Here is a 17360-nt window from a genome sequence, read left to right as displayed (position 1 = left end):
TACTGAAGACAAAATACTTGCAGATAAAGTCCAGACTCATGACATGTCCACACACTGACGTCATCTTGAACCTCACATTTTGGCCCACGAAGCTTCCTGTGTACTCATGGACTTGAACACGCTCCATTCAGGCCTTTTCGCGTCGAACAGCTACCTGTAAGTGAAAGGCAAAAAAAAAGAGAAATGTTTAAAGTCCTCATACATTTCTTATAATTTCATGTCATTAAAAACTTTTGTGCATTTCTTTCTTCAGTTTCAGGTCCCACTGATTTCCATAGTATGGACAAAAAACACTATGGAAGTCACTGAGACCCGAAACTCTTTAGTTTCCATCATTCTTTAAAATATCTTCTTTTGTATTCAACATAAGAAAGAAATGCATACAAGTTTGGGGGAACTATGCCATTAACTGGAACAAAAGTAAATATTTTAACCTAAAAATCATGCAAACATAAGCTTACACTTTGTTTATTCCATTGATTGCATTGCATTCAGACTTTATCCTTAGCTTCAAACACACACCGTTTATCATTCTTCAAATCTGCCTAGAACCACATCATTGTCTGCAAAAGCAACTAACGTGATCATGTAAGCTTGACTACTGCATAAGCACTCCGTCAGAAACATTGATGGTAGACACTGACAAATCAGCAGACTAAAAGCAGTCTAATTGGTGCTGGCATTGAGCGATCCATCATAAAGTCAAATGAGAGAGCAAAGAGCCGATTATGCATTATTCTTTTCTGTTTTGTGCTCTACCAGATTTAAATCTGAATTACGCCAACGGTCCCCGTCAGGTAATGAGATGCTGTTCCCAAGGCTGAACCCGGAGTTCATGGTGAATGAGCCTGATGATGATGTCCTCTCCGGCTTACGCTACAGATTTTTGGAGGTCTCCATTGAGATGGTGGTACATAAATATAGACCCAAAAGGAGGGGATGGACACACTTGGACTGGAAGCTTTACCCTCTACAAGCACGGCAAGACTCCAGCCTCTCGCTGCACTCCTCACCTCCGTTTCTCCAGAATGCAACATCTACAGGTAAGTATCCAACACCATTCTCACAAGAATTGCCTCACAAGATCAGCTAGGACCCAGAACTAGAAAACTGCAGTTACTTGGACTGAATCACTTTTTAGATTTAAATTACTTCTGATACAGCTGATTACAGACAAAAACATACAATTAGTAACACTATCCTTCAAAAATGTTGGGGTTGGTAAGATTACTTAATGTTTTTGAAAGAATGCTCACCAAGGATGCATTTATTTGATCAAAAATGCATTAAAAACAGTAAAATTGCTAAATATTATTACAATTTAAAATAACTGTTTTCTATTTTTATATATTTTAAATGTAATTTATTCCTGTGATGCAAAGCTGAATTTTCAGCATCATTACTCCAGTCTTCAGTGTCACATGATCCTTCAGAAATAATTAATAATTACACAAAACAGGAACACAAAATCATAAGAAATCATTCTAATATACAGATTCGCTGTTCAATAAATATTTCTTACTATCAAAGTTGAAAACAACTGTGCTTAGTATTTTTGTGAAAACCATCATGCATTTTATTTTTTCATGATTCTCTGATGTACATAATTGTTCAAAAGTACAGCATTTATCTAATATACATATATATTTTTAACATGACAAATGTCTTTACTGTCACTTTTGATCAATTTAATGATTCCTTGCTGAAAGTATGAATTTCTTAAAAAAAAAAAAATTTTAAAAAGAGGAGAAAAAAACCCCCAAATTTTTGAACGGTAGTGCGCATATTTAAGTATATATAAATAATACATATACACACACATATATATATATATATACACACACACACACACACACACACACACTCATTGGACTCTAATTACGTTAAATTATAAGTTAACAAAATTGCTGACATCAAATTTTACACAATATTTACCCAAAATACACCAAAAACAATTTTTCAAAAATTGAGAAATTATGAAAAGTAAATCGACCGAAAGTGTCCTGGCTGATTGCTAAACTGAAAATGAACTAAACTAAAACGGATGGGGATCTGAACCTGAAAGTTAGCCGTCAGTTTAGGATAAAATCTGTTTTTAGTATTTATTAGAAATTTGTTTAAAAAAAAAAAAAAAACTGTCAAAGATGCAAACCTCAAATTACTATAACTGAGAGCCCAGGACAAAATTTTTGTAAACTACATTTATTCATTGTTCATTACTGATGCATTTAATATAGACTAAGGGACACACTGAATCTATAATTATTCTTTAGCTTGAATGATGCCAATGTACACTGCTGAACAGTGTCTGTGAATGTAGGCGTTATATTTTGCCATTAGCTTCAGATTGAACACAATCCATGAAGGTGTCCACAACAAAAAAGACTGAAGATGAGTACGATATTATTAGTTTACGCCCGTCATCCAAAGAACACCAAACACAAAGAAGCCCACATAATACGTAATGATAGTTTGTTGCCAACTTCTCATTCTCTCGCTCAGATTCTAGGACTCCTAAGCATTTTTCTGCTGGTCGTGAACCCCAGCCAGTGCAGTCCGATCATGGCCCAGTGTGTGGAGCACACCTACTGCTCCTCCACACTGAAAGAATACCACACACAGCTCATCAACCTGCCCAGCAGAATCAACGAGCGCAGCGTCGCTGCATGGAGCTACGAGTGAGTACAGCAGATTTGTACGCCTTTTTAAAATATGGATTTACAGCCAGTAAAAGGAAAGGTATACTGCAGGTCCATTTTATACAGGATACATCCAATCATTTTCTTATTCAATTTTGTAACGATTCAAAATTTGACAGTCCTAATTGGCATCCAATTCAGACAGTCTTATCTGAAAGACGTTTTGATGCCAATTAGGACAATTACAGACCATCAAATTCTGAATACATCTGAATATATATATATTTTTTTTTTATTCTTTCTGCACCAATAACAGGGAGAACATTGACCTGGACCGTGTGCCACAGATCATCTATGAAGCAAACTGCCTGAACAGTCATTCCTGTAAGGGGGTCGACAGCGCTTTCAGTCTGGAGAGCATCCCCATCGCAATCAAAATGCCATTTCTCAGAAAAAACCCAAGATGCCCAACTTACGCACTGGAATTCGAGGATGTGAACATCGCCTGTATATGTGCTACATCCAGACAGAATTAGCGCTGGGTCTAACAATTCATGCACTTGATTCAACTTCAACTATTATTATAATAGTGTCACTTAAATTTAATGTCAACCACAAAGAAGTCTACTGAATAATAATGCTTATCAGCTTAAACAAACAACACCACAATGCATACTACAATATAGATATAGTTGCTGAATGCTTGTAAATGTGATTGAATAAACTAGTTTTGTAACAAAAACTTCTTTCTCTCATTCAAGAAACAAATGAATTCAAAATGTAAGAGTCTTGTTTCCTTTAAAATAGTCGACATGTAAAAAAAAATAAATAAATAAAAAAAAAGGAAAAAAAATATTTTTTTCCCCTGCTTATTTGAAAAGTCCTGCAGCCTGACAGAATGTCACACAGGAGCAAAAAGGACATCAAGCGTGCTATTTCATTTGAAGAAACTGGAAAACCAAATCAACTCCTCTCCTATTTATAATTAGGGGGCCTGTAATTATATGCAAAATATGTGCTTTTTCAAACACTCAATCTTTTATACATTTTCACCTTTAGAGAGGATTTTGGCAATGGACTAAGCCAGAGAGGGCTTCTCAGCCACCATAAGCACAGTCCTCATCGCTGCTGGTCACAAACATCAACGGGACCTGACAATGAAATAACAAAAGTAAATATCTTATTTCAAAGTTAATAACTAAAGCTAAAATTAGAATTATTAGACCAACAATCGGGATAATAACACACCGGTATATGCTGCAGCCACTCTTCCAACTTCCGGCTTGTCCGTGTAAATAAAAAAAGTAATGGTAATATTTTTTAATAATAACAAAAAACTAATAAACAACAAAATAAAATATCAAAATAATATTAAATATATTGACACATTTAACAAATATATTGACACAAAATTTGAGAAATTATATTTTATATATATATATATATATATTTATTTATTTATTTAAATATACATATAATATATATGTATTATAAGTAGGCAATAAATGTATATAAATTAATATTATAAATACACAGAAAATGTGAAAATGTTTCGCCTTAAAATGATCAATTACTGGCAGCTGTCTTTTGTTAAAAGGTTTAGTCAACAAATTAAACTTCATGCAAGTAAATACGAAATGCATCAGATAAATTCCTCATGCAATGGTAATAAAAAAAAATGTAATTAAAAAAACATATAAAAAGCCTCTCTCATATCTAAAAATAAGGGTCTGTACCTAGAAATAAAACAGCCAATGAAAAATGCAGTGTTTTCTTATTTATTTAGAAATACTAAACAATGCTCAACATTCTTATAATAATTAATTTAAATGAGCCTGCCCATATGGCCATGCTTTTGTCTCCATGCCAACCAATCCAGAAAGTAGACTGTAGCATTCTGTAATGACGGCATCACTCACTCAGATTCAGAACATTTGCATTTCAGTTTTTCATTATTATATATAAAAAGGATTACTGTCAATATCTGCATCACTTGAAGAATGCATAAATTGCATCCTGAAGGCAGATTCAATCACAGTGATTTGCTCTATAATAGCTTGTTTGATTCATTCTCTTTGATACAGAGAGACTCTATTCACAACATAGTGACTGACATATGGACATATACCTCTAATCTTACACAGTTGTTCACAGTGCACTGTACACATTCCTAAAGGAACTGTGCTTGTGACATTTTCTAGTCATTTTGTTGTCAGTTTTCTTCCAGAAGACTGCTAGCTGTCACAGTTTCCCACTCGCATCACTCCATTTATCCACATCCCTCCAGTGCATATAAGGAATAATTGACTAGGGGCTGTTGAATTATTAGAAAATAATGCACACCCGAGGTGGTGATGTGGCCACGACGCGAAGCGGAGCATTATTTTTCTAATAATTAAACGGCCCGGAGTCAATTATTCCACTTATACTACGGAAGCCCTGTCCAGATTTAAAAAGTAACGCAGAAGTAACGTAACGCATTACTTTCCATAAAAAGTAACTAAGTACCGTAATTAGTTACTTTTTTTATGGAGTACATTACTTTTAAAAGTAACTTTCCCCAACACTGCTTACTTCCCTGAAAATATTTGCACACCTCAGAACGATCGTCAGCCAATCAGATTCAAGCATTCAACGGCCCTGTAGTATAATTGGCAACAAAAAGTGCCTCCTTTCCACTGTTATTGCCCAAGAAATACAAACTTTTATTTAGCACAAGCTGTCACAAAATGAACCTTTTTTAAATTAAGAACAACATAATTTATAAAATATGAAATGCCAAAGGTCAAAACGCAATAATCCACATCACATAATCCATGTGCAGTTAAAATGCAGTATATGCGATTGAGTGGTATTTCAGTCGTATTTAATAATAAAGTAATTATAAAACACAAAATAAAAATGAAATGAAATAACAAAAAATTGTCAAATTAAAATATTACTATCAAATAATTATTCTGGCATATTGATTAAAAACAAAAGTGAATAAAAAAAATACATGTATAAATTATAACAAATAAACCATTATCATAACCTACATTGTAGCCTTGATATATTATATATTGGTTTCATAGTGTCTATCTGAACAGCTGTAAGATACGAAGTATACAATACACCAAGATGTCTAGCAGAAATTAAGGAGAAACAAATGAGATATTTAATTGATCTCTATTTTATTTTATTTTATTTTATTTTATTTTATTTTATTTTATTTTATTTTATTTTATTTTATTTTATTTTATTTTATTTTATTTTATTTTATTTTATTTTATTTTATTTTATTTTATTTTATTTTATTTTATTTTATTTTATTTTATTTTATTTTATTTTATTTTATTTTATTTTATTTTATTTTATTTTATTTTATTTTATTTTATTTTATTTTATTTTATTTTATTTTATTTTATTTTATTTTATTTTATCCGTAGGCAGGCAGTGTTGACTCATGCAATCACATTCAATGGCCACTACGTGGCAACGTAACATTACGAGAATCTCTTGATCCCTCAAACAAATCCTGCCAATTAGAAAATACAGAACAGGACAGTTCAATTTGTTCAGCCAGTTTGTTTAGTCAACTGTCCAATGCCGAATTTCTGATTTATAAAAAAAAGGGGAAGAACGTAAGGAGGGGGGTATATAGACAAGTCAGTGCATTGCATAAAAATCAGCATGTGTCTGTGACCCCACAGATGGCAGAGGGGGAGGGTAGAAGTGAGTTTGTCTCCTTCAGCAGAGTGATCAATTAAACCCATCCAACCCACAATGACTGCCTCCCCCAGTATTGACAATTTGTTTCTGTTTCACACACACACACACACACACACACACACACAGATTACTGACACACATAAAACAATGAATTTATGATCCAGATTCTCTTTGTCACTGTTTTATTGTGCAAAACCAGAACATGGTCATAGAGCAACTGCAACATCAATCCGCGAAGAGTTTTACATGCATGTGATGTATGAGACACTGATTGCGTGAGATGAGTCATAGTTTCTATGATTGACCACTTTTCATCAGCACTCTCTGCCTTTTTCTGTCTCTTTCATCCTCTCTTACTCATAGACAGACACATAAACACATCTAAAGCAAGAAAAAAGCTGTGTTTAAGACCAAGATCACATGCACCACGTTGAAGGAGGAGGACCGTAAAGCAGTAGACAAAGAGAGAGAGAAGTGAATGATTACAGGGCCTAGGATGGATGAAATTACAGACACGGATGAACAAACTGCACTTATTTGCTGCTGTTTCTCTTTCTCTCTTTCTCTCCAGCACTCATTCGCTTTCTCAGATGAATTTAAAGAGGTTTTGATGGATTCCCTTTCAAATGTACAATATGAACATCACAATAGTGTATACGTTGGATGAAAGCTTGAGGGTGGGAGGAACTGACTGGCAGGATGATGGAAATGATCTTAACCATTAAAAGTGTTGCCAGTAAAGATGGTTGACTCACTCGCTTGATCTAACCAGTGCTGTTGTAACAGGGCTGACAGCGAAGATCTCACTTGTTGTCTTGTTTTTCTCCATGTCGTTTTTCATCATCGTTATCTTCATTTTTGAGGATATTTTTCTACAAATGTGCATTAAAACAACTCAACTGGAGTGCTTTCTTACGTGCTAAATTTACATGTTATTTAATCTTATAAAGCCTAGTGTGTCTTATTTGATAGATACATTTCTAAGGCATCTAAATGATCAATATGATCAAAACCTTGCTGAAAACCTCATCTAAAACACCTGCTTTTTTTCACCTGACTGATAATTTAGTATAACCCTTATATAATTTTAAAACTGTCCACCTTGAGTTCGTGGCACACTTTTTTGCTGTGAAATCTTTACTGATTTTTATAAAGTAAGCATAAGGGTAAATTATATTGTTAGTAATATTTCATGATGAACTCTTACTGGGCTGAAGCAATGTAGGTTTACTTGATTTTTTTGAAAAATCATGTTAAAATCTATATCATATATATGGATATATATGAATATCATATACACTCTAAAAAATGCTGGGTGAAATACAACAAAATAGGGACAAAAATAGGGGGACAAACCCAGCAATTGGGTTGTTTTGACCCAGCGGTTGGGTTACTACCCAGAAAGTTGGATTAAACATTTAACCCAACCGCTGGGTCAAAACAACCCAATTGCTGGGTTTGTCCCTTTTTAACCCAGCACTGGGTTATATTTAGCCCAGCATTTTTTAGAGTGTACTGATTTATATGCATTTACATGCATTTTATGTGGGATTTTTTGACCCAGCGGGTGAAATTAACCCAATAGCTGGGTTTGTCCCTTTTTAACCCAGCACTGGGTTATATTTAGCCCAGCATTTTTTAGAGTGTACTGATTTATATGCATTTACATGCATTTTATGTAAGTTCTGTAATGAAGATCTCATTGATTTACTTACAAGCTATAAGAATTTATCTGCAACAACATCTGCACCAAATTGGATATTTTTGGACAGGTTGGATCTCTGCATGAAATTTCGTTTTTTTTTCCTCCTCAGGTGTGAGCTCCTTATTCTCACTATATTGTACAATATGAGTAATGAAAGCCTGAGCTATTAAATATGATACAAACAATAATACACATATATTTCAAAATATTTTCTCTTCAGGTTCAATGAAGTGTTCTAATTTTAAAAAATAGATTCCATCTATTATTTCATATGCAAGACTTTATAAACTTTATCATATCTGAGTTGTTTCTCTTAGACAGCAATGAAACTAAATGGACAGCAAACTGAGAATTCTTCCTACATGTTTCAGCAATCTGATCAACAGTGTGAAGATACACTTAATATGACATTTCTCATTTAATTCCTCCAAGACCAAGTAATCTAAGCTATCCAAATTCATTTCTTATTATTTCTACAAATGAATTTTAGGAGAAATATATTGAAAGCTACATGAAACACGAGTGAGATCCCCATCAAGTCTCCTGAGCAATACAATTTTAGTCTGGGTTTTTACAATACATTTAAACATAAAGGACCAAGAAACTAAAATGATTCGTTTTTGAATTATTCCAAGCACAAAATCTGTCGGTTAATCATCACAATATGCTTTCATTCTTTCCTTCTGATAGTCTCAAATTCAACTCGACTAAACTGTACTCAAAGTTCTTTGAAGGGATCCTGTTTGAAATAAAACTTTTAAGACACATTTTAATACTTTGCTTGTGTGCATATATGTACAATTCAAATGTTTAAGAGAGGACACACTCTTAAAAATAAAGGATCCAAAAGGGTGTTTTCTCAGTAGTGTCATATAGAAGAACCATTTTTGGTTCCCCTAAGAACCTTTCAGTGAACAGTTCTTAAAAGAAACATTTTACACGTTTATAAAGAACCTTTTGGGGAATGAAAAGGTTCCATGGATGTTAAAGGTTCTTCATCGAATCATATGTGTCGATAAAGAACCTTTATTTTTAAGACACAGCTTTTGTTATGTTGTGTCTTAATCATCAAATAATTTAAGCTCTCATTAATCAACATGGATACTGTTTCAAATATCAGGTTAAAAGTTGCCAATCTCTTCTACTTGATCATCATCGTCACTGACCATCAAGCTAATCACTGGTCTTCCTTCTCTTATCTCCTGTCCTTTTCCTCTCTTTTATCAGTATCCTTCTCTCCTCCTACTCTCATCTTCACACATATCTGAGATATGCAGGGAGGGAGTATGAAGCATTTTGGCACTCTGCTGTGAGGAAGATGAGGAGTGCGCAAAGTATGATGGAGAGGAAGGTGGGGAAAGCAACTCCTCAGAGAAAGAGGTTGAAGAGGAAAGCTGTATCTGGAAATGTATTGCTTTTAGAGGCATAGACATTGAGGATATATATTGTAAATAACGGTTTACACTCTAATAATAATCTTCAAGAAAACATTAAATTGATTAAAAAAAGTGACAGCAAAGACATTTATAATATTACAAAAGATTACTATTTCAAATAAATGCTGTTTTTAAGCTTTCCGTTCATCAGAAATCTGCGGTTTCCACAAAAATGTACACTAAGCAGCAATTTTTTTTTTAAATATTGATAATAATAATAAAACACATTTATTGAGTATCAAACCAGTATATTATAATGATTTATGAAGGATCATGAAACACTGAAGACTGGAGTAATGACGCTGAAAATTCGGCTTTTCCACCAGAGGAATAAATTGCATTTTAAAACATATTCAAATATAAAACAGTTATTTTAAATTTGAATAATTTTACACAATATTTTTAATAAATTTTAATGAAACATGAACATTGCCAGATCATCTGATCAGTGAACGATATCATCAAACAAAAATAATTAGCCTTTAACAACTAGTTTGAATTTCATTTTTTCCCGTAAATAAACAGAAAATCTCATTAAGTTCTCTTGGTAAGTGCAAGAGTGCCACTCTTCGAATATATAAAGAAAAGAAAATGCTCAAACTATTGGGAAATGAGCACTGCTGTATGTGTAGATCACCGTATCTTTCTGATTCTTCTGATTAAAAGCACCACAAATTTTGAAGAAGACATGATTTACTTTCAATAGTCTTTCAATGTTTTTAAGTGTTGCATAGATGTACGACTTCAAAGTAAATGTCTATATTTCCAAGATTATAAATAACTTATGTTCAAACGCCACCTTCTCCTCTTTCCCTACTCACTGTCTGCTGCTACCCTCCTTCATCCTTCACTCAGTCTTAGTTGAGAACCTGGGATTCCTTTATTGTTTGAATAGGGTCCTCACATCAAGGCCATGCCTTCAGCTAGGGGCTGTTGCCCTCTGACCTTTCCTGCATTAGGTATGTGCAGCGAGACCTCAAAGAGCTGGAATTCGTCTGAAGTCAAACCTGTGCGCTAACACACAAGGGAAGTACACACACACACACACACCATGGAAGACCACCGAGGAGCTGGGAAAATGTTGAAAACAACATGTTCAGGAACTCTCTTCATCACACGCATGCAGAAAAACAAGGGGCCTCCTCCATGTGCTGAACTCACCACCTCACACAAAAACACTGTGATGGATGCTGGTTTTTGTTGCATTTTATGAAAATGTAATTGTTGACTTTTTTCGCCCCACAACATGCATGATCAAATTTTTTTTAAACTATTTTCTGAGTAGGAACAGGAGACCACAGTGGGACAGCCTCTGACCGGCATCCATCCATCATGGGACACTTGAATAAAAGCAATGATTAATTACTCACAGGTCATTGGTTTCTCTCTGCTATCACTGTGGTTTTGTATCATCCTCTTGCTCACATCATCAAGGGGTTGTCTGTTATCTTACTGTTATTTCGATCCTAAATGATCTTGATCATAATGTTTGATATTAAAAAACTTAGTAATATATTTCTAAGGAAGAATCAGGTATGCCTTATTCACTTCAAAATTAAGATTGCTTTTTCATTTTCATGGAAAGCATCACAGATTTTTTCCCCATATATATATATTTCAGTTGTTTCTGCATTAAAATGTATTTTTAATGAATTGCAATATTCTCCAAACATTCTCAGGAAGGTTGTGTTTGCATTAAAATAAAGGTTCTTCAATGAAAAAAAATTTTTCACCTGAAGTTTAGCAAAGATCACTGTACTTATCAAGTTCTTGAGAAGGTTATATGGTTCTTTGGAGCTTTAAAACATCTTGATGCAGAAAAACAAGGGGCCTCCTCCATGTGCTGAACTCACCACCTCACACAAAAACACTGTGATGGATGCTGGTTTTTGTTGCATTTTATGAAAATGTAATTGTTGACTTTTTTCGCCCCACAACATGCATGATCAAATTTTTTAAAAACTATTTTCCGAGTAGGAACAGGAGACCACAGTGGGACAGCCTCTGACCGGCATCCATCCATCATGGGACACTTGAATAAAAGCAATGATTAATTACTCACAGGTCATTGGTTTCTCTCTGCTATCACTGTGGTTTTGTATCATCCTCTTGCTCACATCATCAAGGGGTTGTCTGTTATCTTACTGTTATTTCGATCCTAAATGATCTTGATCATAATGTTTGATATTAAAAAACTTAGTAATATATTTCTAAGGAAGAATCAGGTATGCCTTATTCACTTCAAAATTAAGATTGCTTTTTCATTTTCATGGAAAGCATCACAGATTTTTTCCCCATATATATATATTTCAGTTGTTTCTGCATTAAAATGTATTTTTAATGAATTGCAATATTCTCCAAACATTCTCAGGAAGGTTGTGTTTGCATTTAAAATAAAGGTTCTTCAATGAAAAAAATTTTTTCACCTGAAGTTTAGCAAAGATCACTGTACTTATCAAGTTCTTGAGAAGGTTATATGGTTCTTTGGAGCTTTAAAACATCTTGAGGTTCTTCAGATCAGCACAATGGTTTTGAAACCACCAGTAGACGCTTTTCTAAAGAACTAGAGAATGTAAATATGATTTGTGGAACTAAAAATGTTCTCCTCCTATATGTATTTGATTTCTAATTGATTGTAACTTTTACTGTTAATTGTCATTTAACCTAAAAATGAAAAGGTTAAGAAAAAATCACTTACATTTTCACTGAGCAGATTTTTGAAAGTGTTCAAAGCTACTGTAATCTTGCAACAACAACAAAAAAACATATATATATATATATATATATAAATGATAATCAACACAAATTATGAAAGGAATATCAACTCTTGAACTGGCCAAATTTGAACAAACGTTCCTTTGTAACTCATAATTTGTGGTCATTTGGTGTCCTAACAATTAGTTTATCTTTTCAAAAGAATTATTTAAACAATTATCCAAGGCTGTGAAATGTTTGAACATAACAAATAATGTTCATATGAAAACAAATGAATCTGAAAGCATTATTAACATTCAACAACTAATGTTTTTCTTCAACAAATGAAACAGAAAAGGCCACTGTATTAGTTCATTTCTATTTTATTCGTTTAAACATCATTTTCAAAACACTTAAATTGAGTAATTCGATCAAATAAAACTGTCGTCGCTTGCACAAATATTATTGTTTCGTTTTTGTAATGATGGAACAAGCAAATTCAAATGGATTGAACAAAGCCACTGTTAAAACAGCCTGATAGACTGACACGTAAACAACAGCCCGAAGATATTAATCTAATGCAGAACTTAAACATCTTATCAATGCTGCTGTTATTTGTACAATTTAAAGCGATTAGAGTTAGGCGATTTTTTTTAACTTCCGTCTACAAGCTTCAAGAGCATACATCTCCCTGTTAGATAACATATCAGCGGCCAAAACGCGTGGAACATCTCACAAATCAACGAAAAAATCAGTTACTTCTCAATGTGATGTCGAATAACTAAATAGCGCTGGAGTTTCAGAGATGTGACAACAAATGAGCACTTTACATAGACACGCCCCCCCCGCACGTGCGCACACCGAGGAATGTCAGACATCTCTGTGACCTTTAATCGCTATTAAAGATGAGCTCCAATAGTTTTGGATGAATGAACCGCCAGCTTTATGTCTCGATAGGGTTCATTCATTAATTCAGCTGTTAAAAGACAGAGTAGAAATAACTTCATAACGTGGATGTTTGTGAAAGCCATAATGGTTAAAGTTAACAAAGGCAACAAATGTAAGCACCTTCATAAAACTCATAATAAAAACTGATGAACTTTGAAGTAGCAAAAAAAACAACAAAGTAAATACAATCATTGGTGTTATTTTTATTTACAACAATGCAATTAATAACAAAACAAACAAACAAATATTTTCCTTTTGATGTTACATTGTTTTTTTTGTTTTTTTGTGTGTATAATATCATTTAAAATGTTATATTTATTTCACTTTATAGACAGTTTTGTAAACCTGACAAAAAGGTGATACAGTGTTTATGTGGATGACTGAGGTAGATTATTGGTGTTATTAAATTATATTTGACACGGAAATGACAGAACTATCTGTCAGAGATCCTGTCAGATTAATTATAGAAACATTTTTAGACATGGTACACTCTAGAAAATGCTGGGTTAAATATAACCCAGTGCTGGGTAAAATAGGGACAAACCCAGCAATTGTGCTGTTTTGACCCAGCGGTTGGGTTAAATGTTTAACATGTTTAAATGTTTAACCCAACCTTCTGGGTAGTAACCCAACCGCTGGGTCAAAACAACCCAATTGCTGGGTTTGTCACTATTTTACCCAGCACTGGGTTGTATTTAACCCAGCATTTTTTAGAGTGTAGTGATTGTGTTTGGATATATCAAGATGCATACATTTAATAGATTAATTTAATTATTATGCATTTTTTTGCTCTTTGAAAATTTGAAATTTATAGTGAGTTAAATTGATAAGAAAATGTAACGCTTTAATCCAAGTTAAACTGCTTTTGGCTTTAGATATTTTTTCATTTTAGAAATTAAATCAGTTGTGAAAGATTCAAAGTTTTCAAACGAATCATTATGACTAAAAATGAACAAACCAAACACAAGTAAACACCCAAAAAAATCCATTACATTTATTGATCCAACAATGAGCAATCAGTTCTTCTGTGACGTCACCGAACGGCTGTCTTTTGTTCATTCTGCTGATTCTCGCTCTGCTAGGCAGCAACACTGATACCGAGCCTGTAGGCTGAATAGCAGGTATGTAGTGGGATCTGGGTGGTATGTACGGTGCGGAGCAGTGGCCTGGCGCCACATGGATATGCACGAAACCTGAGACCCTGAGCAGTGGCTCTGAACTCTGACATCTGGGAATTCTGTGGATGCTGACCTCTGAGGGTCAGAGGTCACCTGGGGGTCCTCCAGTTTCCTTTTTGAGAAGGGGAGAGTGAGCAAGACGGAGAACGAGGGGCGGGTGGGGGAGCGAGGAAACTATAAGAGAGGTTATTGACTAGTCTGAAGAGAGGAAAGAGGAAGGTTGATGAGCCCACATCTGACAATAATGGTGGATTTCTTATTATTTACATTTCCATTCAAGAAAGCATTTCCGGCACCTTGGTGAAAAGAGAGATTGAGTGTCCTGTGAGACACACATTGGGAGCGAGCATTGAGGTGATTGAACAGTCATGATGTTTTCAATCACAGTGTGTTTGTTCATTGTTTGACAGCAACAAACATGAGGCAGATGGCAAAGATTGTCATAATATTAAAAATATATATATTTTGAATGTAAACATCTTTTAAAACTATCACGTGCTCTGGCTGAAATATAATATATATATATATAAACGACAAAATTAAAATGGCAAGGGCTTACAATAATGTTCCATTTGTTCAACATTATAGTTCACCACATAAGAGTTAACATGAACTAATCATGAAATATACTTTTATTCATTTTTATTAAACGCTTTTATTAATATTAGTTTTTTGTAATACATCAGTAATATTAAAAGTTGTATCTGTTAATATTAATGAACCTGTGCTAACATCAACTAACAATTAATAATTGTATTTTTTATTAACTATTATATATGTATGTATGTATATATATATATATATATATATATATATATATATATAGTGACAAATGTAGTGCTCAATGTTAATGTTAGTTCATTTATTACCTAAAGTACCTAATGGGACCTTATTGTAAAATGTTATAAAAAATCTGATAATAGCATTTTTTCTTTTTGACAAAACAATCTTTTACTTTTTTTCTACTTTTCGATGCTGCTTAGAAATCATGCAGTCCATAAATGTTAAAAAATAAGAACAAAACCAATTCATGCTTTTAAATTTTTAATAAATTCAGGGAAAATACCCTTTTCCATACAACTACAAAAACAAGTAAACATCCCTCAAGACTTTTTAATGCTGAATTTGATTTAGATTTATCTATAGCTATAAATACTTATAATATTAAAATTTCAATTTAAAATATTGGATGTCATGATTGCATTTACATACAAAATTGTCAAAGCATTATACGCAAAACAACTAATGACGAAATACAGTACAACAAATACCAATAATAAAATAATATTAACAGCGTTAATGGATGGTCTTTGATTATATACACTGATCAGGCAGTATTTTTAAATATACTGAAAATGTAAAAAAAAAAAAAAAAGTAATGATGCATGAGAGTTTACAGAGGTATAGTGAAAGTGCATGACATCCTCCTGCATTATAGTGTCTGTGTTTGCACGTCACTCAACTCTAAAAAGCTCTCCAGTTCCTGCTATAACACTTTACAGTGTACAGAAGGCTCTATGCCACCCACCCAGCAGGAATGTCATGCATGCAATTAGGAGAGATTGTAGCAGGAGCTGGGGGGCTGGGACGGGACGGGACGGGATGGGGGCTGGGGGTGGGGGTACGGCAAGGAGCTGGAGACTGCCTGAAGAGTCAGAGAGAGGGGGTAGAAAGAAAGGAAAAGGTGGAAAGGGCCTTCAGAAAAACAACGAGGTGAAGAGAGGAACACGCCGGCTTCTCACAACCTCACAGTTCCTTCCCCTCACAGTCATCAATACCCATTAGGAACTGGCCACCAGAGAGAGAGAGAGAGAGAGAGAGAGAGAGAGGGAGGGCAGCCACATGCTACATTAACAAACAGAAGGAAATGTATGAATCAAAGAGGAAACAGAAAAAAAAAAAATACCCAAATGAAGTGAATGTTTGAGTCGTTTCACCAAAACAGAAACAACTACTAAACTTACCCCTTCATTATATATATGCAGATATAATGCTTAAAAATAACAAGCAAAGAGGAATGCATTGCAAAAAATGACATAGATAGATAGATGTTCTGATTCAATTAAAAGTATTAAATACTTCGATTAAATTAAACATTAAATTAAATAATTGTTTTCAATTAAATACGTGCTTTCAATAACAATTGATTTTTAGTGAGTTAGATACATCCCCCTAGTTTAATATTTTTTTTAATTATTTTTACAAATATGCTTTAAAAATTAAGAACTGGTGTCAGATGTTTTTGCACAAACTCACATGCATTTTGCACATTAAAATGAGATTCAGCAGAAACCTAATTATTTTTTTCATTATTATAATGATTGAATCGTTACATAAAAACACAATGATCTGTACAAACATCAGGCCCTTGAGCTATTTGTTTTGAACTGTTATTTACTTCTACAGATTCTGATTGTGAGATTTATTCTAATCACACTTATTTATATTTCATGTAATCACTATAAATTACACAGACTATATCCTCTAAAATACAACAAGTGTTTGATTTATTTGTGATGATTTCAAGATTTGTTCTAAAACATCTGTGTGGTTAATGTTGTTTTCTTTATCATTAACAGCTAAACTGTTGTTCACATGAAACACAAACATACATACATCCAGAAAGATTCCAAAAGTCCAAAAGTGGATTCATTATTTTATTGCAAACATTTGATTTGATGTCAAATATTTAGTTCTAGCAAAATCCTACAGCTTTAAAAATGTTTGTTTGAACACACAAATTTAAAGTGTAGAAAAACACACTGCTGCAAATAAATGTAAAAAGAGAAATGCACCATGAGATTTTATGTTTATGTCACAAATGTTTGTGTAAACACCTGTACATGTAATTAGTTTTGAGCTTAAATGAGAGAAGTGCAGTAATTGTGCTTATATTTAAAATCATTTGCCAAAATCTGTCTGTATAAAAATATCTTGGAACGATGTATTTGTACAGACATTTAGATAATAAAACATTAATAACAAAGCCGTGTGAAAGAACGGCAAATTATGCGCAAATTAGGCTACCTTTTATCAAACACGCACGAGA

At 33.5% G+C, this 17360-nt stretch overlaps 1 protein-coding gene and 1 long non-coding RNA gene across 2 annotated transcripts; one reads left to right on the top strand and one right to left on the bottom strand.

Annotated features, from left to right (window-relative positions):
- Positions 1-28: 28 nt before the first annotated feature.
- Positions 29-3920, bottom strand: LOC107599646 (uncharacterized). Its single transcript, XR_001610682.1, has 3 exons — positions 3888-3920; positions 3693-3790; positions 29-154 (listed from the first exon to the last, which is right to left on the bottom strand). It is a non-coding gene; the product is annotated as an uncharacterized lncRNA (long non-coding RNA).
- LOC107599645 (interleukin-17A-like) lies at positions 963-3288 on the top strand. The gene is made up of 3 exons (XM_016291294.1): positions 963-1043; positions 2503-2678; positions 2956-3288. Exons 1-3 carry the CDS (start codon positions 1029-1031, stop codon positions 3173-3175), a joined length of 411 nt encoding a protein of 136 aa, XP_016146780.1. The 5' UTR covers positions 963-1028; the 3' UTR covers positions 3176-3288.
- Positions 3921-17360: the final 13440 nt, after the last annotated feature.

The sequence above is a fragment of the Sinocyclocheilus grahami genome, unplaced genomic scaffold (genome assembly GCF_001515645.1).
Source record: "Sinocyclocheilus grahami isolate Dianchi unplaced genomic scaffold, SAMN03320097.WGS_v1.1 scaffold269.1, whole genome shotgun sequence".
NCBI classification, from domain to species: Eukaryota; Metazoa; Chordata; class Actinopteri; order Cypriniformes; family Cyprinidae; genus Sinocyclocheilus; species Sinocyclocheilus grahami.
This window is presented reverse-complemented; position numbering and strand designations above follow the sequence as displayed.